Below are 21,130 nucleotides of genomic sequence, written 5' to 3' on the forward strand. Positions count from 1 at the left end.
AGGATACCTTGCAGAAGAAGAGGAGAGACTGTAGAAAGGGCAAGCACAGGAACAACCAGTGCAGGGACCATCCCTATAAAGGATTCTAGGTAACCTGATTTAAGGTCTTTCTCCAGAAAGAACAGTAAAGTTTCCAGTGGGGCTGGGGTCGTGAGGCATATGTGTCCAGCTCGAACCGAGCCTGTAAATGCATCCGGGATATCCACATGCTAAATTGCGGCACGTCCTCTGTAGTCCAGTATTTCAAGACAAGTTGTTTGCCAACGAGGATCGCATGAAGAATATACTTGTGTGCAGAAAGGTCCATGCCCTGTAGTCTGAAGTCGGAGACATCTCCCATCAGCAGTGCGGGGGGGTTCCATGGTAACGAGCACTGCAGGAGTTTTGCTAAGTAGCTCTGCACGGAGCCCCAGAAGTGTAGTTTGGAACATGTGAAAAATGAGTGGACATAATCACCCCTGTGAGATTTACATTTAGAGCAGATATCATCTCGCCATAATCCCATATGGTATCCCCGGGCCCTAGTAATGTAGGAGCGGTGTAGAATTTTGTATTGTGTTTCCTGTAGGCCCGAGGCCTTCACATGCATGTATAGTGTTTGAAACAGGAGCCGAAGGTCGTGAACTGAGACCGACAGCTCAAGTTCTGTAGACCACTCACCCCCCAGAATATTGAGGCAACCTTCTCCCGAGTAATCCCTTCCCACTCTGTACCAGGTAGAAATCTTGTTAAAGTCAGTGGTTGTGGAGAGGAAAACCAGATCCAAAGGGCCACATCGCCACCCTTCCCCATGAGCATGTACCAAAGAGTGATAATAGTGGTGGATTTGCAGGAAAGTGTACATGTGTGCCGGTGAGAGGCGCCATGATGTCCGCATCTGTGCGAAGCTTGGAAACTCCCCTCCTCCCAGAGCTAAAACATCACCCATGGTCGTGGTGCGTGCCGTGCGGTCCCTCAATCCCGCCAGGCCCCCCACCCCCGAAGCAAAGTCAGGATTGCGAAGAAGGGAAAGAAACGGGGATGCGGTGGGCAAGCGACGCTGCAGGATCCGCCACCAGCGCCATGCCCGTCGAAAAGGAAGGAGGAATGGCAGAACAACGGAACGGGGCCCAACGCCCCCTCCCCCCGTCCCATGAAGAAAAGAAGAAAAGGACCAAGGTAAACAGCAGTCCTCAAGTAAAGACTCAGGGGAATAACGACGTGAGGAAACTAATTGCTCATGAATCCATCGTAGAAGCGCGGCCGCATTGTAGAAGCGCAGAGCGGGTAGACCCAAACCTCCTCGATCACGGCTCTGGAACAACTTAGTGGAATTGATGCGCGCTTTTTTCCCCCTCCACACAAAAGAGCAAATAATAGATTGATAGGCTTGCTCGTCTGAACGAGATATCCAAACAGGTATAGTCTGCAGGGGGTAGAGCAATTTCGGAAACATCACCATTTTAACTAGAGCCACCCGTCCCAGAAGCGATAGCGGTAACGATTGCCACTTAAGACATAGATTTTTAATCCGTCCGATGACTGCAGAGATATTAGCCTCATACAGCTTACGCGGGTCCCTATAAAGCATGATACCTAGATATTTCAATTTACCGGGAGCAAGGCTCACACCCAGGTCTCTACACCAGGGTTCCGTCGATGTGCCACCCAGCAAAAGGGCCTCCGTTTTATCGAAGTTGATTTTCAATCCAGAGAACGTACCATATTCACGAATTATAGACATCAGGATAGGTACATTCTGATCTGCGTGATTGACATATAAAAGCATGTCATCAGCAAACATGCTTATAAGAAACTCCTGTCTTCCCACCTACAGGCCCTCCAGCCGGGTGTCCTGACGAATACGAGCCGCCAGCGGTTCAAGCGAAAGAAGGAAGAGGAGGGGAGAGAGAGGGCATCCCTGTCGAGTGCCCCGACCCAAAGGGAAGAGGCCAGAGAGGTCACCGTTCACTAAGATCTGGGACAACGATGGATGTTTTGATGCAGTTGGGGTTTCAGTGTATAGACCATCCACCTTACTTACCAGATCTTGCTCCATCTGACTATTTTCTGTCTCCAAACCATAAAAGGGTTTGAAAAGATGACAATTTCCAAGTGATTTGGAGGTGATTGCAGCAGGGAAGCAGTATTTCAGTGACCAGACATCAGAGTATTTTTTGGAAGGGTTACAGAGACTTCAGACATGATGTGCCAAGTGTGTTGAACTTAGGGGTTAATATGTGGAATAACTTGTAAGTTTCATGGCTCCACGTCTTTCCCTTTTTGGTTGGGCTGAGAACTTTTCAGCACCAGAATGCTCCAGAATGCAACACTTCCAAAGAGGCGTGGTTTGAGCAGGCTGAAATATTATAGGTGCAGTTCCCAATTTATAATTGGAATGCATGCATATTTAAAATGATTCCTGCAATAGCTTTGTCACACACAAGTGCCAGGTTTTGCTTGTTTGGACCTGGGTGTCCATCAGTGATTCAAGGTATATACTGATGGTGAAACATCTGCTCCATGGAAGTCTGCCTATGGAGTTCCACAGGGCTCTCTGTTGTCTCCTTTACTTTTTAACATTTATATGACTACTTTAAAGAACCTTAATGTTGAGATCTGAATCTACTATGAAGCTATCAATAGAGGTGCTTGGTGAAACCCATTACAAGAAGACGCAAACAGCCATTTCTGTGGTGGGTCCTCTGAAATGGAATGCTCTGCCAGGATGTTTGAGGTTATGTAAGAACAAGATGTCTTTTAAGAAGCAATTTAAAACATATCTGTTTGTGAGAACTCTTTACTAGGTTAGATTTTATTAACCTATTTTACTGAAATTTTACTAGTTTTGTACTAGTTTTAGTATGTTAGATAATTTTGATGAGTCAATGTATTATGTTGTCTTGAGTAGGTGTGTTTACATGATTATGTATGTTTTCCTTGTAAACCGCTTAGGTCTTAGGTAGTGTAGACATTTTTTAAATTTAAAATAAATAACTAAATAAATAATTTAGCTGTTTCTGAAACAATTTTTACATATGCGTAAGGTATTTTTATTCTATTAGAAGTAGATCCGAAACTGAGCAACTTTGATCTAAATATAAATTCTTGTATTTCCAGACTTCAAATGTGGGTTATCTCTGTTCAAATGAAACTTAGGGTTCCTTTTACAAAGGTACGCTAGTGTTTTTAGCGCAAGCAAAGGATTAGCGCACGCTATAGCGCGTGCTACCTGAAAAACTACTGCCTGCTCAAGAGGAGGTGGTAGCGACTAGCGCGCGGCATTTTAGCGCGTGCTATTACGCGCATTAAGGCCCTAACGAACCTTTGTAAAAGGAGCCCTTAATGCAGTCAAGACAATATTATTATGGTTTGGCCCAAAAATTGAACAGTTACCTCTCTCTGTAACTGAATTCTGGAGAATCTTTGAAAATGGAATTTTCGTGTAGAGTTCTGGGAATAATATTAGACTCTTCTCATTTCAATGTCAGGTTAATCACCTTTTAAAGAAATGTGTTTTCAGCTTGTAAATATTAAGGAAAGTTAGACATTTGTTTCACCAGCAACATTTTGTGGTACTGGTGCAAGCTATTATCCAAGCACAATTAGATTACTGTAATTCAATCTTTATAGGCTTGAGTAAAGGGAATATAAAACGGTTACAACTAATCCAAAATACAGCAGCAAAGCTAATATTTGGTAAGAGAAAATTTGATCATGTGTCTCCTCTTTTGAGAAATCTTCACTGGCTTCCTATCTTGGAGCAGAGTTTAAACGCGCTTCTATGGTTTTTAAAATCATACATGGACTATTTACGTCTTTGGTTCCTCTATCTTTGAATAACCAAAGATCTTTTGATTCAAGAAACTCTCAGAAATTTAAACTGTCCTTTCCATCTTTGAAAGGAATAAAATCTATTAGTAATATTGCTTGATCTTTCTCATATACTTTTACAATGATTTGGAATGGGATTCCTTCTTGTGCTGGAATTCTTCTCTCCTTCCAGATTTTCTGTAAATCCATGAAAACACTGTTATTTCAACAGTTCTTAGATAATTGTTCTAAGGAAAATTAGTTATCTTCTCTCTAGGATGTCAGATGAGGGTCTTTAGAAATAAATTATTTCCTCTCTAATCTAACTACTTTCACTTCGATTATTGATTTTTATGTGAACCGAGTCGAGCTCCTTTTGGGGAGATGACACGGTATATAAATCAAAGATTTAGGGCCAAGGTGCGCTAGCGTTTTTAGCGCACGCACAAGATTAGTGTGCACTAGCTGAAAAACTACCGCCTGCTTAAAAGGAGGCGGTAGTGGCTAGCGTGCATGGCATTTTAGCGTGCGCTAAAACGGCTAGCACACTTTTGTAAAAGGAGCCCTTAGATTAGATTAGATTCTAAAACTTTCCTCTTCCTGTATGTGTAGCTTTGTAAAATCTCACATATACTCGTAACGTTGCTGGCAAATCCACATGTATGTTGCAAGGAAGGACCTTCACATGTAGATGATGGCACTTATACATGTAAAGACTCTAATCATATGGCTCTTTCTGCACTAGTAGGTTTATTAAAATGAATGCTCCAGTTGTGCATGCATGTGCAGTCTTGCATTTCCATGTATGTATTTTAGAAAAGGCTTAAGGATTAAGTAAAATTATTTCCCTTATATTTATCAGTTTATGAGGTAGGGAGAGGGGTATTTTATTATTACATATATCATACAATAATGGAGTATATGGTTGGGAGGGATGGGCGAGGGGTGGGGATAAGAATCTATGTAATATACCAATGATTGTTTATAAGTGATGTACTTATTGTTACTGTGAATGAAAATATTAACACTTAATGTAATTTGTGAAAATGAATAAAGAATTATTAAAAAAAAAAAAAGAAAAGGCTCTAAGCTCTTAGAGCCTTTTGTAAAATACTCAGGGAAATATGAACAACCCAGCCTGAACACTCCATTTTCCACATTGAGCCCCTATGCAAAATGGGGCTGTTTATATTTCAACATTGACGTCTATTTTTAATAAAGTGCTTGAGATTCCATTGTCAACATGACTGCTCTAATATTTGTTTACTGTTTATTGGATACCATTCTAGTAAGACAGATCTTTTGAAAACAAGGCTCTTAGGTCACAGAAGCAGCAATACGTGAATACAAATCAAGAAATAAAAATAGAATGCTAACATTTGTGATATTTTGAAATTTCACTTACTGTCGAGGTTAGGTTCATCCAAGAGATGTCAGATGCAGTGATATTGTGTTCCTTCCAGTAATTCAAAGTTTTATTGCTAGGATTATTTGGCTCTATACAACTGCAGCTAATAATAAAGAAAAGCAATAATTGTTTAGGAATTAACCAAATGCTTGCAAATACCCATTGCTTTGCTCCAGGTTAATACTCTTTATGGTTCACTTAACATTTGCAAGGACAACATTTGCAAAGACAACTATTCACTTCTAGTTTAGATCTATGCATGGGAATGCATTTTTTCTTAAGGTGATGTTGATTATCTAACTAACAGAAGCATCCTTTCTAAGACTGGTATTCAACTGACTCTTATTTCACCTTTCTCTATTTCAACTTAAAATGTTGTAAAATTGAAATATCACTTTTTCTGCCTCTTAGTGGCAGTTCTAACAGACATTTTTGATTCTTGGCATGTCATCTGTGCAGGGCTGGCTTAAACATTGAGTAAATCTAGGTAGTCACCTGGGGTGTGGGTGAGTACAACTTCTGAAGAGCAGCAAAGAGCAGTTACAATCAATGCAAAAAAGTCTTTTAAACTCAAAGAACCAAGTTTTAGCAGTTTGTTGGTTCTGAGTGGAGAAGAAGAGAGAGGAATCAAAGATTACCCCAAGTTTCCGAGCTGACAAGACAGGGAGGAGGAGAGTGTTATCCACATAAATAGATAACAACGGGAGTGGGGAGGAAAGTTTAGGCAGGAAGATAAGGAGTTTGGTTTTAGCCATATTCAATTTGAAATGGTGGTGAGACATCCAAGCGGCAATGTCAGACAGGCAGACTGAAACTCAGGCCTGAACTTCTGTAGGGGTATCTGGTGTGGAGAGGTAGATCTGGGAGTCATCGGCATAGAGGTGATATTGAAAACCATGGGAGGAGATCAGTGTACCGAGAGAGTAGGTATATATGGAGAAGAGGAGAGGGCCCAAGACAAAGCCTTGAGGTACACTGATAAGACAGTAGGATAGCAGCAGATGATGATCTACCGTTACATACACTGAAAGTACGATGGAAGAACAGGAAGAAAATCAGGAGAGAACAGAACCCAGAATCCCAGTGAGGACAGTGTACTGAGGTGGTGATCAACAGTATCAAAGACAGAAGACAGATTGAGAAGAATGTGGAGTGCCGCAGGATTCGGTGCTTGGACTCATGCTCTTCAACATATTTATAAACGATCTGGAAATTGGTAAGACAAGTGAGGTGATTAAATTTGAAGATGATACTAAGTTATTCAGAGTAGTGAAGACGAAGGAGGATTGCGAAGATCTGCAACGTGACAAACACACTTGAGAAATGGGCCGCGACATGGCAAATGAGGTTCAACGTGGATAAGTGTAAGGTGATGCATGTCGGTAACAAAAATCTTATTCACGAATACAGGATGTCCAGGGAGTTACTTGAAGAGACCCCCAAAAAGAGACTTGGGATTGTTGGTCAACAGGTCAATGAAGCCATCCACGCTATGCACAGCAGCGGCAAAAAGGGTGAATAGGATGCTAGGAATGATTAAGAAGGGGATCACAAACAGATTGGAGAAGGTTATCATGCTGCTGAACAGGCCATGGTACACCCTCACCTGGAATACTGTGTCCAGCATCAAGAAGGACACGGTATTACTCAAAAGGGTCCAGAGAACAACAACTAAAATGGTTAAGGGGCTGGAGGAGTTGCCGTACAATGAGAGATTAGAGAAAATGGGCCTCTTCTCCTTTGAAAAGAGGAGACTGAGAGGGGACATGATCGAAACATTCAAGATATTGAAGGGAATAGACATAGTAGATAAAGACAGGTTGTTCACCCTCTCCAAGGAATGGAGAACGAGAGGGCACTCTCTAAAATTGAAAGGGGATAGATTCCGTACGAACATAAGGAAGTTCTTCTTCACCCAGAGAGTGGTGAAAAACTGGAACGTTCTTCAGGAGGCTGGTATAGGGGAAAACACCCTCCAGGGATTCAAGACAAAGTTAGACAAGTTCCTGCTGAACCGGAACGTATGCAGGTTGGGCTGGTCTCAGTTAGGGCGCTGGTCTTTGACCTAAGGGCCGCCACGTGAGCAGACTGCTGGGCACGATGGACCACTGGTCTGACCCAGCAGTGGCAATTTTTATGTTCTTATGTAGACAAAAGCAACAAAAAGAGATGTACAGAACAACAAACAGTGGCATCAACAATCAAAAGTACCATCATTAGAAAAGGAAAATATATTTTCTTTTTTCTTCTCTGTCTACATTATAGAGTTTTTCTTTTTGGGGACAAAATGAGTCAGTGGAAATAAGAGAGTAGCAGGACTGATGCTCAGATCAAGCAGCAGCTCAATGACACTAGCAACAAAAGAGCAACCAAGACAAAAGATGAAACTTTGCTACAAAGTATAAGCAGTCATTTAAATTATATGGCCATCTTTGTGGAACCTGGGAGGGGGAGGGGGGTGGCGAGGAGGAACTATATCTTTTGTTTAGATTAAATGTTACAATTTCCATAAGATTTTCTCTCCTGGTATATAAAACAATTTTTAATCCTAACTACTAAATATTTCAACACTGTAACAGAATATAAAAAGCACATCATTATGCCAAAAAAGCACTTAAGAAATCTGCATGGTGAGTAGGATATTATTTGTATGAAATTTATAAAGAACCATTCAGTTACAAAAACAACATGTGGGCACCACTTTGGAAAAGGGAAATTAGTAGTGAAAAATAAGATGGTCAACTTAAAGGCCATAATAGGACAGAAATCTTTATACAAAAAGATGTTTTTCTATGAACATACCTCCCTCCCCCCCCCCTTCTTTTTTACAAACCCGTAGAAGTTGTTTTTAGCACAAGCTGGTGCGCTGAATGCTCTGCGCTGCTCCCGACGTTCATAGAATCTTTGAGTTTTGGGAGCAGCATAGAGCATTCAGCGTGCCAGCCGGTGCTAAATCCTATTTCTATGTACTTCGCTTAGAAATTCTTTTTATAAGCATTTTACCACATTTTAAAATAAACTTGGAACTTGTGTTATAATACAATATATTAAAACAAGAAAAACATCAATCATTTTTCATAGAAAGAGAACATACATTACAAACAGAAGAAAAACATTTTTGATTTGTTTTAACATTTTTCATGAGTACATGTGCCCAAGCACATGTGCTGTAAGCATATATACTCATAAAGTTTTCAAATATACCAAAAAATGAGAAAGACAAAACCACGAAAACCTTTGTAGAATTCATCAAAATATACACTCAGAGCAACAATAATTACTAGCCCAAAGGAAAAGTCAAAGGCAAAAACAGACAAAGGCTCCCTTTTATCAAGCCACGTTAGGGTTTTTTGATTGCCAGCTCACAGAATTCCTATGAGCGTCGGAGCTTTTACCATCGTGGCCGGTGATAAAAAAACCTTAATGTGATAAAAGGGAGCCAAAGCGTTGTAATATGTATAACAAAAATATTTTACTCAAATTATAACCTCAGAAACACTCTGGGCCTCTTTTGCAAAGCTGCAGGAGCAATTAGCGGCATGGCAAATACGACGAAGCCTACGGGAATTGTATGGGCTGCATCACATTTGCCATGCAGGACTCACTGTCATAGCTTTGTAAAAGGGGGCCTCTGTTTGCAAGCCGCAGGTCTAGTATCATCCCGTCCCATGTGCATTCTGTTTCAAGTTGAAGGAACAGCTCTCCAAACAACAGAATGCAGAATCTCATTGTTTACATCTAGGGTTACCAGATTTCTTCTTTGAAAAAAGGACATGTGGCACTACTCCATTCTGCCCCCAGCCTTGCCCCCGCCCCCACCCCCAAATGAACCTTATATCCTTCCCCGAGCTCTGGACCACATCTAAAGGGCCTCTCCGCATGCATGGACATTGACGCGATGATATCATGCTCATGCACGCACATGTGTGATGTCATCACATTGACATCTGAACATGTGCAGAGGCCCTCCAAATGAGGCCCCAAGCTCGGGGCCTTCCAAAACCTGGACAAATTGCCAACAAATATCTTCTACTTGAGACCATGATACCAATAACGCTTCACGAGATTCATTGATGCAAGAATACCTGGCCTTGGTCACATGTGCATAACATAGATAAACCTTATCCAAATACAGGACCACAAACTAAAAATCCTAATATACACAAACAAAACCCTAAGATGCCAGACTCTGCATGCAATACAGCAGAGAAACAGAAATACATTTCTTCCTCAACAGTGCAAAATATAGACAGCAGATTTAAATTCTGAAAATGGACACATTTCAATCACTACACATTGTTGTTGCCTAATCATCTTTTTTCCAGTCTTGCACTTCCTTCTATCTGTGCTCTTAACTCTTGTTTCCAAGGCCTTCTTTACTCTTCTTCACTTTCTGCCCTACATCCATGAGATTGTACCCATTGAATGTGAGAGAATTAAAGGTTCCAGGCTGGATTCTGAGACTTTTCCTTCCATATTTATTTAAATTTTATGGACAGTACATTACAGTCGGAAAGAGTGAATGAAATGCTTGATATAGTTTATTGAGGTCATCGATCTCGATGGCTGCCTAAGAAGTGACCACTAATAATAATAACTAATAATAATAACTTTATTTTTATATACCGCCATGCCACAAACAGTTCTAAGCGGTTTACAAGGGAAGAGACTGTATACAGACAGCGACATTACAGCGAACTTTTGAATTTACATTGGCTTGTTAAGTATAGTCAGGTTTATCTGGAAGTGTATTGAAAGTACATCAGGTTGAGGTGGGGTCAGAGAAATTTGGCAAAGAGATAGGTTTTTATTGACTTTCTAAACATTTGGTACGACGGTGCGTTTGAGATGAAGTTGGCTAAACATTTGTTCCATTTGCCTGCTTGGAATGATAGTTTTCTGTTGAGGTGTCAATCACGCATAAGCGTCCTATAGACAATCACGTTTACTTTTACTAAGAGATGCCTTAAATGTATGCCACTTCTGGTGGACACCATGCCCACGCCATGCCTTTGGAGTCCATAAGCATCTCTATGCGTCTCCTTAGATGCACGACATACACCTACAATATAGGCATCCTTCTGCTTGCAGTTTTTGTAAAAACCTGCATCCCGATTGGCTGTGAGATGGCACTAGGACGCCTACCGTCGCCTACAATCAGGATGCGCATTTGTAGAATCAGGCCCTTGGTTCACACATGAGTAGAATTCTGTTTGGTTGATATCTACTGAGTGCATCCTATCTTGTCCCCTGAGAAATCTAATTCTGTTTTTGGGACTTGTTTCTCAAATGCTCAGACAAAAATAGTTTAGTGAAGTAGGGTTCGTTCGTTTGTTTTCCAAATTTTTTTCAATGGAGAGAAGAGAGAAATTTTCCCTCTTTTAATATCTCCTTATAGAAGATATTTCCTGTGAGGTTTTTTTTAAAAAAATTTTTATTTAAGAATCCAGAGGCACTGATACTCCAAGTATCATATCCCAGTATTTATCATGTTGATGGGACCTGTTCTGCAGAAATTGACTGGAGGAATTTGAGGTTCCCAGAGTGCACAAAGAGAGAGAGAGAGAAGCATAGAGGAAGTCCTAATAGGGCTGCAAAAAAAAAAGTAAACAGAGCAGCCTGCTCAGCATGTAGGGACTGAGACAAGGATTAGGGGTTTTTTTTGTCTATTTTTCTGATTCTCGCTTTTACTTAGGGCTCCTTTTACAAAGGCGTGCTAGCGGTTTTAGCTCGCACTACAATATTGCACGCGCTAAACGCTAACGCATCCATAGAGCTGGCATTAATATTTTTGTTTAGCACGTGGGTTAGCGTGCGCTAATCTTTAGCACGCGCTAAAACCACTAGAGCACCTTCGTAAAAGGAGCCCTTAATTTTAACTGTACATAGTTATGTTAGAAACACATCAAATAAGCTTGTTTTTTGTCTAAAAGATATTCCTTGGGTGAAGACTTGCTCTCTTTGTATGTCAAGTATCATTCAAGAGAAGGACATGGGCATTTTGCCTCTCCCAACCATGCTATTTTCCTACATAGAGTCGCATTTTCTTGTTCTGTTCATGGCTTGAAGTCTCGGAGTGATAAATTGAATGTAAATACAGCAAGTGCATGTAAGATTTAAAAATGAAAACCGATAAGGTGTTTTTCTTGGACTCTATTCTTTCTTTGCATCCACATTTGAGATCTATAGTTAGAACTATTTTTTCAAGTTACACATAATAAGAAGATTACAGGCTTTGATTATCACAGAAAACTTTTAAGTTAGTGATTCATAATCCAATTATGCCACTTTTAGATCATTACAATGTTTTCCATTTGGGGAAACCCACTTTACAGGTGGTGCAGAATACAACTCCTAGATCAGTATCAAAATGCTCCAAATATTGCACTTGTTTTATCTATTTTGCATTGGCTTCCTGTGACTTAACTTAAGAATAGCCTTACTGGGTCAGACCAATGGTCCATCAAGCCCAGTAGCCCGTTCTCACGGTGGCCAATCCAGGTCACTAATACCTGGCCAAAATCCAAGGAGTAGCAATATTCCATGCTACTGATTCAGGGCAAGCAGTGGCTTCCCCCATGTCATTCTCAATAACAGACAATGGACTTTTCCTCCAGGAACTTGTCCAAACCTTTTTTAAAACCAGCTACGCTATCCGCTCTTACCACATCCTCTGGTAACATGTACCAGAGCTTAACTATTCTCTGAGTGAAAAGAAATTTCCTCCTATTGGTTTCAAAAGCATTTCTCTGTAACTTCAAGATCTGATTGTTGATGCATAAGGTCTTGCATAATAATGTACTGCTCATAGCAGCTACTCTAAAATGTACCATCATCCATTAATGCTTTGGTCAGCAGAAAAAGATGTACTAGATGAACCATTTTTTTCATGTGATTAGTCGTCTTAACCACTGTGCTAGATCCTTTCAAGTGGCAAGTCCTCATTTGTGGAACTCATTACAAGTGTTGTGGAGGATATAACAACATGCCACAAAAAATTTTAAATATATATATATATAATAGCTTTCTCATGAACCATCTGCCTCAACGACTGCCTGAAATTTAGAAACTGAATATTTTGAAAGCTTTCATTTTATAGTCATTCATTGATATTTCTGTTTTAATTGAATTTTTTAATGAATATAGACTGGACTTATCCCAATTAACTTGAACAGAGATTTTAATCAGCCAGAAGATTTGACATTGGATCAACAATCTAATTGTAAAGCCAGGCTTCCTAGCATACAGAATGTTATGTTATCTAGCATTGGGCATTTGAAACTGGCAGACTTTAACAATTATATCATCCCACAGACCATGAAATTGTGTGTGTGAGGGGGGGGGTTCCTTTTTCTTCTTCTTTTATTTATGTATTTGCAATTTGAACAAAAGAGCAATAACCAAGCAATAAATGCTTGTTCAGAAATGTTGATTCAGAATTACGGAATCAGGATTGTATGAATAAAAAGAGGAAAGAAAAAATAATCATCCACAAGAAGTCCACAATAATAGGGAATTCATTTTCTATTTGCTACCTCATCACACACTAGAATTGATTTTTTTTTACTCTCCTATTTTGCTATTGTCATTGGTTGTCTGCTTTGATTCGATTGTAAGCTCTTCTGAACAGAGATTGTCTCTTAATGTTTCGCTCTATGATAGGGCTGCACCTCAAATACTGTGTGCAATTCTGGTCGTCGTATCTCAAAAAAGATATACTGGAATTAGAAAAGGTGCAGAGAAGGATGACAAAAATGATAAAAGAGAAAGGCTAAAGAGGCTAGGTCCCTTCAGCTCGGAGATAAGATGGCTTGGGCGGATATGATAGAGGTCTATAAAATGATGAGTGGAGTGGAAAGAGTAGATGTGAACATTTGTTCACTCTTTCCAAAAATACTAGGCCAAGGTGGCATGGGATGAAGCTACTAAGTAGTAGATTTAAAACAAACCAGAGAAAATAATTCTTCACACAATGTGTAATTAAACTCTGGAAACCGTTGCCCGAGACTGTGGTAAAATCAGTTAGCTTAGCAGGATTAAAAAAAAGGTTTGGTTAAATTCCTAAAAATGGAAGTCCATAGGCCATTATTGAGATGGATTGGAGAAATCCACTGCTTATTCCTAGGATAAGCAGCATAACATCTGTTCTACTACTTGGAATCTAGCATGGTACTTGAGACCTGGGTTGGCCACTGTTGGAAACAGGATACAGGGCTTGATGGACCCTCAGTCGGTCCCAGATAGCAGTTCTTAGGTTTAATTTACAGTGCTGTGTACATCTAACAGTGCTATAGAAATGATAAGTAGTAATAGTAGTGGTAGTAGGATTTCCTCATGGAAATTTAATGCAAGGCTAATAGGAGCCTCACATGTCCAGGAATATATCAAAAAAAGAATACTTTAGGGAAATTTTATCCATGAAGCTTCAAGCAATCATTTTGGGGGGATAGAAGTTCTAGACCAGGGGTGTCCAACCTGCGGCCCAAGGGCCGCATGCGGCCAAGTGAAGTATTTTCTGCGGCCCCAGTCGAGGACGATGCAGTGTTTTCCTCTGCTGCCCCCTGGTGTTTACCATCTTGCCGGCTCCCTCCTCTGTCATGCTGCAGAGTTTGCATGTTTGTGCAGCCCCAGAAACATTTTTTTCGACCAATGCGGCCCAGTGAAGCCAAAAGGTTGGACACCCCTGTTCTAGACAGAATTGAGAAAAAAATGTGCTGATCAACCAGGTGGGAGGTCTAAAATCATATCTACAGAGGATGATATATTAGACAGAAAGATAATTCATTGCTATTATAACCTTATCAAAGTATACATAAAATTCCTTTCATAGCCAATAAGTTAGGGTGCCTATTGCATTGTAGAGGGTGAGGTACTATGAAAAATCCAATAAATCTGGATACCTCTGCACAATATCTTCAGGCGAGACAAAACAAAGAAATAGTATATCAAATTCTAGTTAATAAGGTAATAACTGATTTATGAATACTGAGTTCATCAGGAATAGTACGCTTCATTGCGGTCTTCTGAATCTTCTCCTTCATTGCAAATTTGATGCTATTTCCTTGATAAGTTAGACAGTGGCGTACCAAGGGGGGGGCGGAGGGGGCGGTCCGCCCCGGGTACCAAGCCCTGAGGGGGTGCTCCCGGTCCGGTCCAGTTCTCCCCCCTGCGCCGGGTGTCGCGTCTGGAAACAGCCTGCAGCAAGATCGCGATGCCAGAGATCTTTGCCTGCTTCGACTGTTTCCTCCGCCACGGTCCTGCCCCTCCTCTGATGTCAGAGGAGGGGCGGGACCGCGGCGGAGGAAACAGCCGAAGCAGGCAAAGATCTCTGGCATCGCGCGATCTTGTTGCAGGCTGTTTCCCCAGGGCAGTAGCGTACCAAGGGGGGCGAGGGGGAGGTCCATACCGGGTGCCGCCTTAGGGGGGGGGTGCACAGCTGGCCCGGTCCCTATCGCGCTCCTACCCTCCCAGCGAAAGCAGCATCGGCGCCATTATCGAAAAAGGTAATGGCGCCAGGCCTTGGAGCACCAAGGCAGACCGCTTCTCCCCCCTCCCAGCCGAAACCCCGCTGACCATCCTATCTCTCCTCCCCCAAGTGAACCTTTCTGACCCTCCCAGCGAAAGCAGCAAACCTCCCTCCAGTAGCGTCGGCTTTATCCTCCCTCTGCCGCATCACTGATGACGTCATCAGTAACGCGGCAGAGGGAGGAGAAAGCCGAGAAGGAGGTTTGCTGCTCTCGCTGGGAAGGTCGGAAAGGTTCACGGGGGGGGGGAGATAGGAGGGTCAGCGGGAGTTCGGCTGGGAGGGGGGAGAAGCGGACTGCCTCGGTGCTCCATTACCTTCTTCGGGCAGCAGCAGCGTTTACAATTCGCTGCTGTTGCCGGCTTCAGGCCTTGTTCTCTGCCTGGTCCTGCCTACTTCCAGTTTTCATGAAGACAGGACCCGACAGAGAGGAAGGCCTGAAGCGGGCAACAGCAGTGAATTGTGAATGCTGCTGCTGCCCGATGAAGTTCAGGACATCAGGACATCGGGGAAGGAGCAGGGAGAAATCGGCTGCTGGCTTGGGGGTGAGGGTAGGGAAAGAATCGTGGAAGTGGAGAAATCGGCACGATGGCTTTGTGCGGGCTAGGGGGAGAGAGAAAGAAAGGTAAAAATAAAGAGGGGGGGGGCAGGGGGAGAGAGAAAGAAAGGCAGAAATAAAGAGGGGTCAGGGGGAGAGAGAAAGAAAGGCAGAAAGAAAGAGGGGGGACCAAGGGGAGAGAAAGAAAGGCAGAAATAAAGAGGGGGTCAAGGGGGAGAGAAAGAAAGGCAGAAAGAAAGAGGAGGGCCAGGGGGAGAGAGAAAGAAAGGCAGAAAGAAAGAGGGGGACCAAGGGGAGAGAAAGAAAGGCAGAAATAAAGAGGAGGGCCAGGGGGAGAGAGAAAGAAAGGCAGAAAGAAAGAGGGGGACCAAGGGGAGAGAAAGAAAGGCAGAAATAAAGAGGGGGGCCAGGAGGAGAGAGAAAGAAAGGCAGAAATAAAGAGGGGAGCCAGGGGGAGAGAGAAAGAAGAAGGACCAGAAGAAGGATCAGAGACTCATGAAATCACCAGACAAAAAAGTAGGAAAAATGATTTTATTTTCAACTTAGTGATCAAAATGTGTCCGTTTTGAAAATTTATATCTGCTGTCTATATTTTGCACTATGGCCCCCTTTTACTAAACCACAATAGAGTTTTTTAGCGCAGGGAGCCTATGAGCGTCGAGAGCAGCGTGGGGCATTCAGCGCAGCTCCCTACGCTAAAAACCGCTATCGCAGTTTAGTAAAAAGGGAGGGGGAATATTTGTCTATTTTTGTATAGTTGTTACTGAGGTGACATTGCATAAAGTCATCTGCCTTGACCTCTTTGAAAACCCGCGGAATATAAATGATAATTAACATTTTCTCTGCGTACAGCGTGCTTTGTGTTTTTAAAATTTTATTGTTGGTAGATCATTTTGACTTGGCCACAAAGGTAAGGGGGAGGGAGGGAGGGGAACTGCTGAAAAACATCTAGTAATCCTTGCAGGCTTGACTGCAGGGAATTATTTTTGTAAAATCATGTTTTGTTATGTGACTGGCATTATCTAGACTTTAATTTCTATGAATGAATAGAATGAAAATGATATAAAATTACTTGCTTGTTTTTATGTGCGTGCGCTGAAGGAAAGTGGAGAGAGAGTGGGCTGAGGATGCTGAAGGGAAATGGGGAAGAGAGTGGGGAGAAGACACTGATTTATAAATTGACAATTGTACAGAATATTGTTTCTTTTTATACTTTAATATAAACAATTCAAGGCTTGTGTGGATGGAATCAGGTGGTTTGCGGGGATGGGGACCGAGCTTACGGGGATTAGTCCAATAAAATGGTATTTTTTTATTTCTCATTATTTGTTTTATTTTTATTTGTTAATTTATAAAGTGGTGATTGTTATGTATCAGTTTTTTCAAATTTACATCTACTGTCTTTATATTTTGCACTGTATTAGAGGACATGTGTTACTGTTTTTTGTGGTGTTGCATTGTATCCAGGATCTGGTTTCTTGGCGGATCAGTTTAACTTTTGTCTACATATTTCTATTTTTAGTTTGTGATTATTCCATTTTGGGCGAGGGTGTATCTCTGTTCTGTGTGTTCTGAAAAAGACATAGTTTTCAGTTGGCATTGACTACAGGACCAATTGACTGTGCGGGATCTGGCTTGTTTAGTTTTACAATGTATGTGTTGGTGTTCTAGTGCTCACTGCAATGTTTAAGATGCAGCCTTTTCCTAGGTACACTCTTGTGGTGCGATATGTAGATTGGTACTAAAAATCATATTTTTCATATAGATGGGGGGGGGGGGGTCAAAAAATGATGGGCCCCGGGTGCCACATACCCTAGGTACGCCACTGAAGTTAGAGCACCCTAATGATTCCACAAGTCAAAGGACAAAGTCCCCATATAGTCAAGTCAGAAATTTTAAATGTTTTGCCAGCCTTGCCTGGACAGAAATCTCCTGGTGAAGAAGGTCTTACGATAGATCCTTTGGATCCTTCTCAGATGTCTATCTTCTTTCTTTATAGGATGGATGGATGTTACATTTACCAAACCAAAACTAAAAGTGTTGCAAAAAAAAGGAGCATTACCCCTCTTTTTCCAAACTAAGAGGCTGATCATAATTATAAATATTGATTGCAAGATTTATGTTAAAATGTTTACAAACAAATAACAAAATTGTGGTGTTTTACGGGGGTTTTTTTTTGGGGGGTGGCATTTTGCATAGGGACCAAAATGGCTTGTAGCTGGATGGGAGATATCTGATAATGCCAGAGTGCTTTGGAGTAGAGGAGTAGCTTAATGCTTAGAGCAGTGGCGTGAGGACCAGAGGCACTAAGCTTAACTCCCACTGCAGCTCCTTGTGACTCTGGGTAAGTCAATTAACCCACCACAGAAATGTGGTTCATCAAATCCCACCCCTTTCCTAATATCTATATTGCAGGCGGGGCATTTGGATTCTCTTAATTGTGTTATCTTTAGATGCAGAAAAAGCCTTAGATTGGTTGGCTGTACTTGATTTATGTAATGGAAAGATTTGGGTTTGGTTCTAAATTTATTCAGATATTTAAATTTAGCATATTACTATTATTTTTTTACTGTAGAATCTATTCCAGTATTGTTGAAAATTATTGATAAATTCACTAACATATCATAACATAAGGGCTCCTTTTATCAAGCCATGCTAGCGGTTTAACGCGCATAATAGCGTGCGTTAAATCGCCAGCCGCGCTAGCCGCTACCGCCTCCTCTTGAGCAGGCGGTAGTTTTTAGCCAGCGTGGGGGTTAGCGCGTGCTGAAAAGTCGCGTGTGTTAACGCCGCCAGCGCGGCTTGATAAAAGGAACCCTAAATCTTAAGTTAGTTAGTTATTTATTTAGGTACTATCGACTCATGCTCGAGTCCTAGTGACTTGATGAATTACAGATCTAAAAGTGATCAGTTTTGTGCTAGTCTGGTAAGGTCCTCCAGCATCATCCCCATGGTTGTTTTCAACATGTCTAGCCATCTGATTGCAGGTCACCCTCTTTGCCTGGTTCCTTCGATCTTCCCAAACATAATGTCCTTCTTCAATGATCTTTCTCTTCTGACAGTGTGACCAAAATAAGACAGTCGTAACTTCATCATTTGGCCTTCGAGTGACAGAACTGTCAAAATTGATTTGTTAGTTCTTATGGTGGTCCACAGCATGCATAAAATCCTTCTCCGGCACTAAAGTTTAAATGAGTCAATCTTTTCTGACTTGTTTCCATAGTGTCCAGCTTTCGTATCTGTAATTGACCACTGAGAAAATGAGTTCAAGGACAAGTCTGATGATCTTCATTTGGAGAGTTATTTCCTTGCCTTTGAATACTTTGTCAAGAGTCTTAACTAAAGAGTGACCCAGTGCTATTATCTATCTATGCTACTACTATTTATCACTTCTATAGCACTGCAAGGCATACACAGCGCTGTACATTTAACATATAATAGACAGTCCTTGCTCAGAAGAGCTAACTATCTAATTTGACAGACAGGACATCTCAGGGTTGTGGTATAGGTATCTGACAGCAGTGAGTGGGAGAAGGGATGGAGCATGACGTATTGATTCAAGTAGCCTGTTCCAGGCATACGGTGCTGCAAGAAAGAAGGGACGGAGTCTGGAGTTGTCAGTTGAGGAGAACGGAACAGATAAGAGGGGCTTGCCCGATGAACGGAGTTCACGGGGAGAAGCATAGGGGGAGATAAGTAAAGAGAAATATTGGGTGGCTTCAGAGTGAATGCACTTGTAAGTCAGAAATGGACAGGGCCTAATGAAGTGACCTGAGGAGAGGGGTACTGTGAGAATTGTGGTTCTCATGGAATATGAGTCTTGCAGCAGCATTTTGAACGGATTGAAATGGTGTGCGGGAGGCCGGAGAAAAGTACGTTGCAGTAGTCTAAGTGTGAGGTGATGAGAGTGTAGATAAGGGTTTTGGTAGTTTGTTCAGAGAGGAGAGGATGAATTTATTATAGAGGAGGAAGCAACAGGTTTTGGCAGTTTGTTGAATCTGAGCAGAGAAGGAGAGAGAGGAGTCAAAGATCACTCCAAGTTTGCAGGCTGATGAGACAGGGAGGAGGATAGTGTTATCCACAGAAATAGAGAAAATAGAGAATGGTGAGAAGGGGGAGGTGAGTTTTGGTGGAAAGATAAGAAGTTCAGTTTTAGCCATATACAGTTTGAGATGGTAGTGAGACATCCAAGCAGCAATGTCAGACAGGCAGGCTGAGATTCAGGCCTGAATTCCTGTAGAGATATCTGGTACGGAGAGGTAGATCTGGGAGTCATTGGCATAGAGGTGATATTGAAAACCATGAGAGGAGATCAGTGTACCAAGAGAGCGGGTATATATGGAAAAGAGGAGAAGGCCCAGGATGGAACCTTGGGGTATGCCAATAGACAGTGGGATGGCAGTGGAGGAGGATCCACCGTAACATACACTGAAAGTATGATCTAACAGCAATTCTTATCATGTATACTTACAGCTAATGATGACAACATGCAAATGAGTCAGCAAATTACAACCATAGTCTTCAAGTGGACATTACCACTTTTTACATTATGCATCTTTGAAACCCAGCAGGGGCAAATCTTATGTTCTTATGTTTGCGTGCTTTGTAGTTTTGAAACAATTTGTGTGCTTCACAGTTATGCATCTTTGTAACAGTTTACGACAGTTTGAATGCTTTAAAAATTAATGTGTTATATTTGCATAATTTTGTATTACATAACCATGTGAAGGAGTCTACAGGACACTACCACTCCCCCTGCAGGATATTCCCTCACAATGTCAGAGCCACCTTTACCTAAAGAGCTCCTCATTAGGGGGAAGGGACACGGGAAAAAGGAGTCAGAAAAGCAGCTTCCCGGAAGTACAAGAGGCAGGGCTAGAGCTAGGTTAAGAAGGGAGAAGGAGGAAGAAGAGGCCACAGCAAATGCCTTAACTACAACCACTAGACATTCTGCTTGGCTGAGGTAAACCAACTCTTTTTATTGCTGAATGCTTGGGAACCTGACTCTTAGGTTTGGTAAGGCCAGACCTTGTTACCTGGCTGAAGGAAGACAGTTACAAAACTGTGTTTGGGGCATGGCTGTCGCAAACTACGGTCCTGTCAGTCACAGTCCCACCTCAGAACTTTTTCAACCAAAAGACTGTTCCTGGCCCTGAGAATCAACAGTGTGCAGGATTTTCCTTTTGAGTAAATAAAGAATTTTCCTTTACCTTCTGTGCTTGTGTCTCGCTGTCTGTGTACTAGCCCGGACCCCACCCTACTCACACTGTTGCAGACCTTTTCTACAAAATTTCATACTAAGGGTACTGTAGATTAGTTTATATGTTAGTACTGTTAATACTCTTACATTAGCTACCTTACGTGGACTAAGTACTGTGCTTTTAATTGCATTAATAGACTTTATTACATTTAAACCTCAGAGATGGATTCTAAATCCAGTCCCTGAGATATACCTAGCCAGTCAGGTTTTCAGGATACCTTCCTTGAGGGCCACAATCTAGTCGGGTTTTCAGGATTTCCCCAATGAATATGCATGAGATCTATGTGCATGCTTTCAATGCATATTCATTGGGTAAATCCTGAATACCCGACTAGATTGCAGCCCTCAAGGATTGACTTTGAGATCCCTAAGATAGAGCATGCAAATTTATCTCATGCATATTCATTGTGGTTATTCTGAAAACCTGACTGGCTAGGTATGTCCTAAGACAGGGGTAGGCAGTTCCAGGCCTCGAGAGCCAGAACCTGGACAGGTTTTCAGGATATCCACAATGAATATGTATGAGATGGATTTGCATGCACTGCCAAGATGCAAATCTATCTCATGCATATTTATTGTGGATATCCT

General features: G+C 41.7%; 1 protein-coding gene across 3 annotated transcripts in view; it reads right to left on the reverse strand.

Annotated features, from left to right (window-relative positions):
* The window catches only part of SLC4A10 (solute carrier family 4 member 10), a 337,291-nt gene that overhangs the window by 75,012 nt on the left and 241,149 nt on the right, over positions 1–21,130 (reverse strand). For all 3 annotated transcript variants that reach the window (XM_033945953.1, XM_033945952.1, XM_033945954.1), the window contains exon 15: positions 5,198–5,303. In XM_033945953.1, the coding sequence (XP_033801844.1) occupies positions 5,198–5,303 (106 nt within the window). The remainder of the gene's footprint in view (positions 1–5,197; positions 5,304–21,130) is intronic.

The sequence above is a fragment of the Geotrypetes seraphini genome, chromosome 5 (genome assembly GCF_902459505.1).
Source record: "Geotrypetes seraphini chromosome 5, aGeoSer1.1, whole genome shotgun sequence".
NCBI lineage: Eukaryota > Metazoa > Chordata > Amphibia > Gymnophiona > Dermophiidae > Geotrypetes > Geotrypetes seraphini.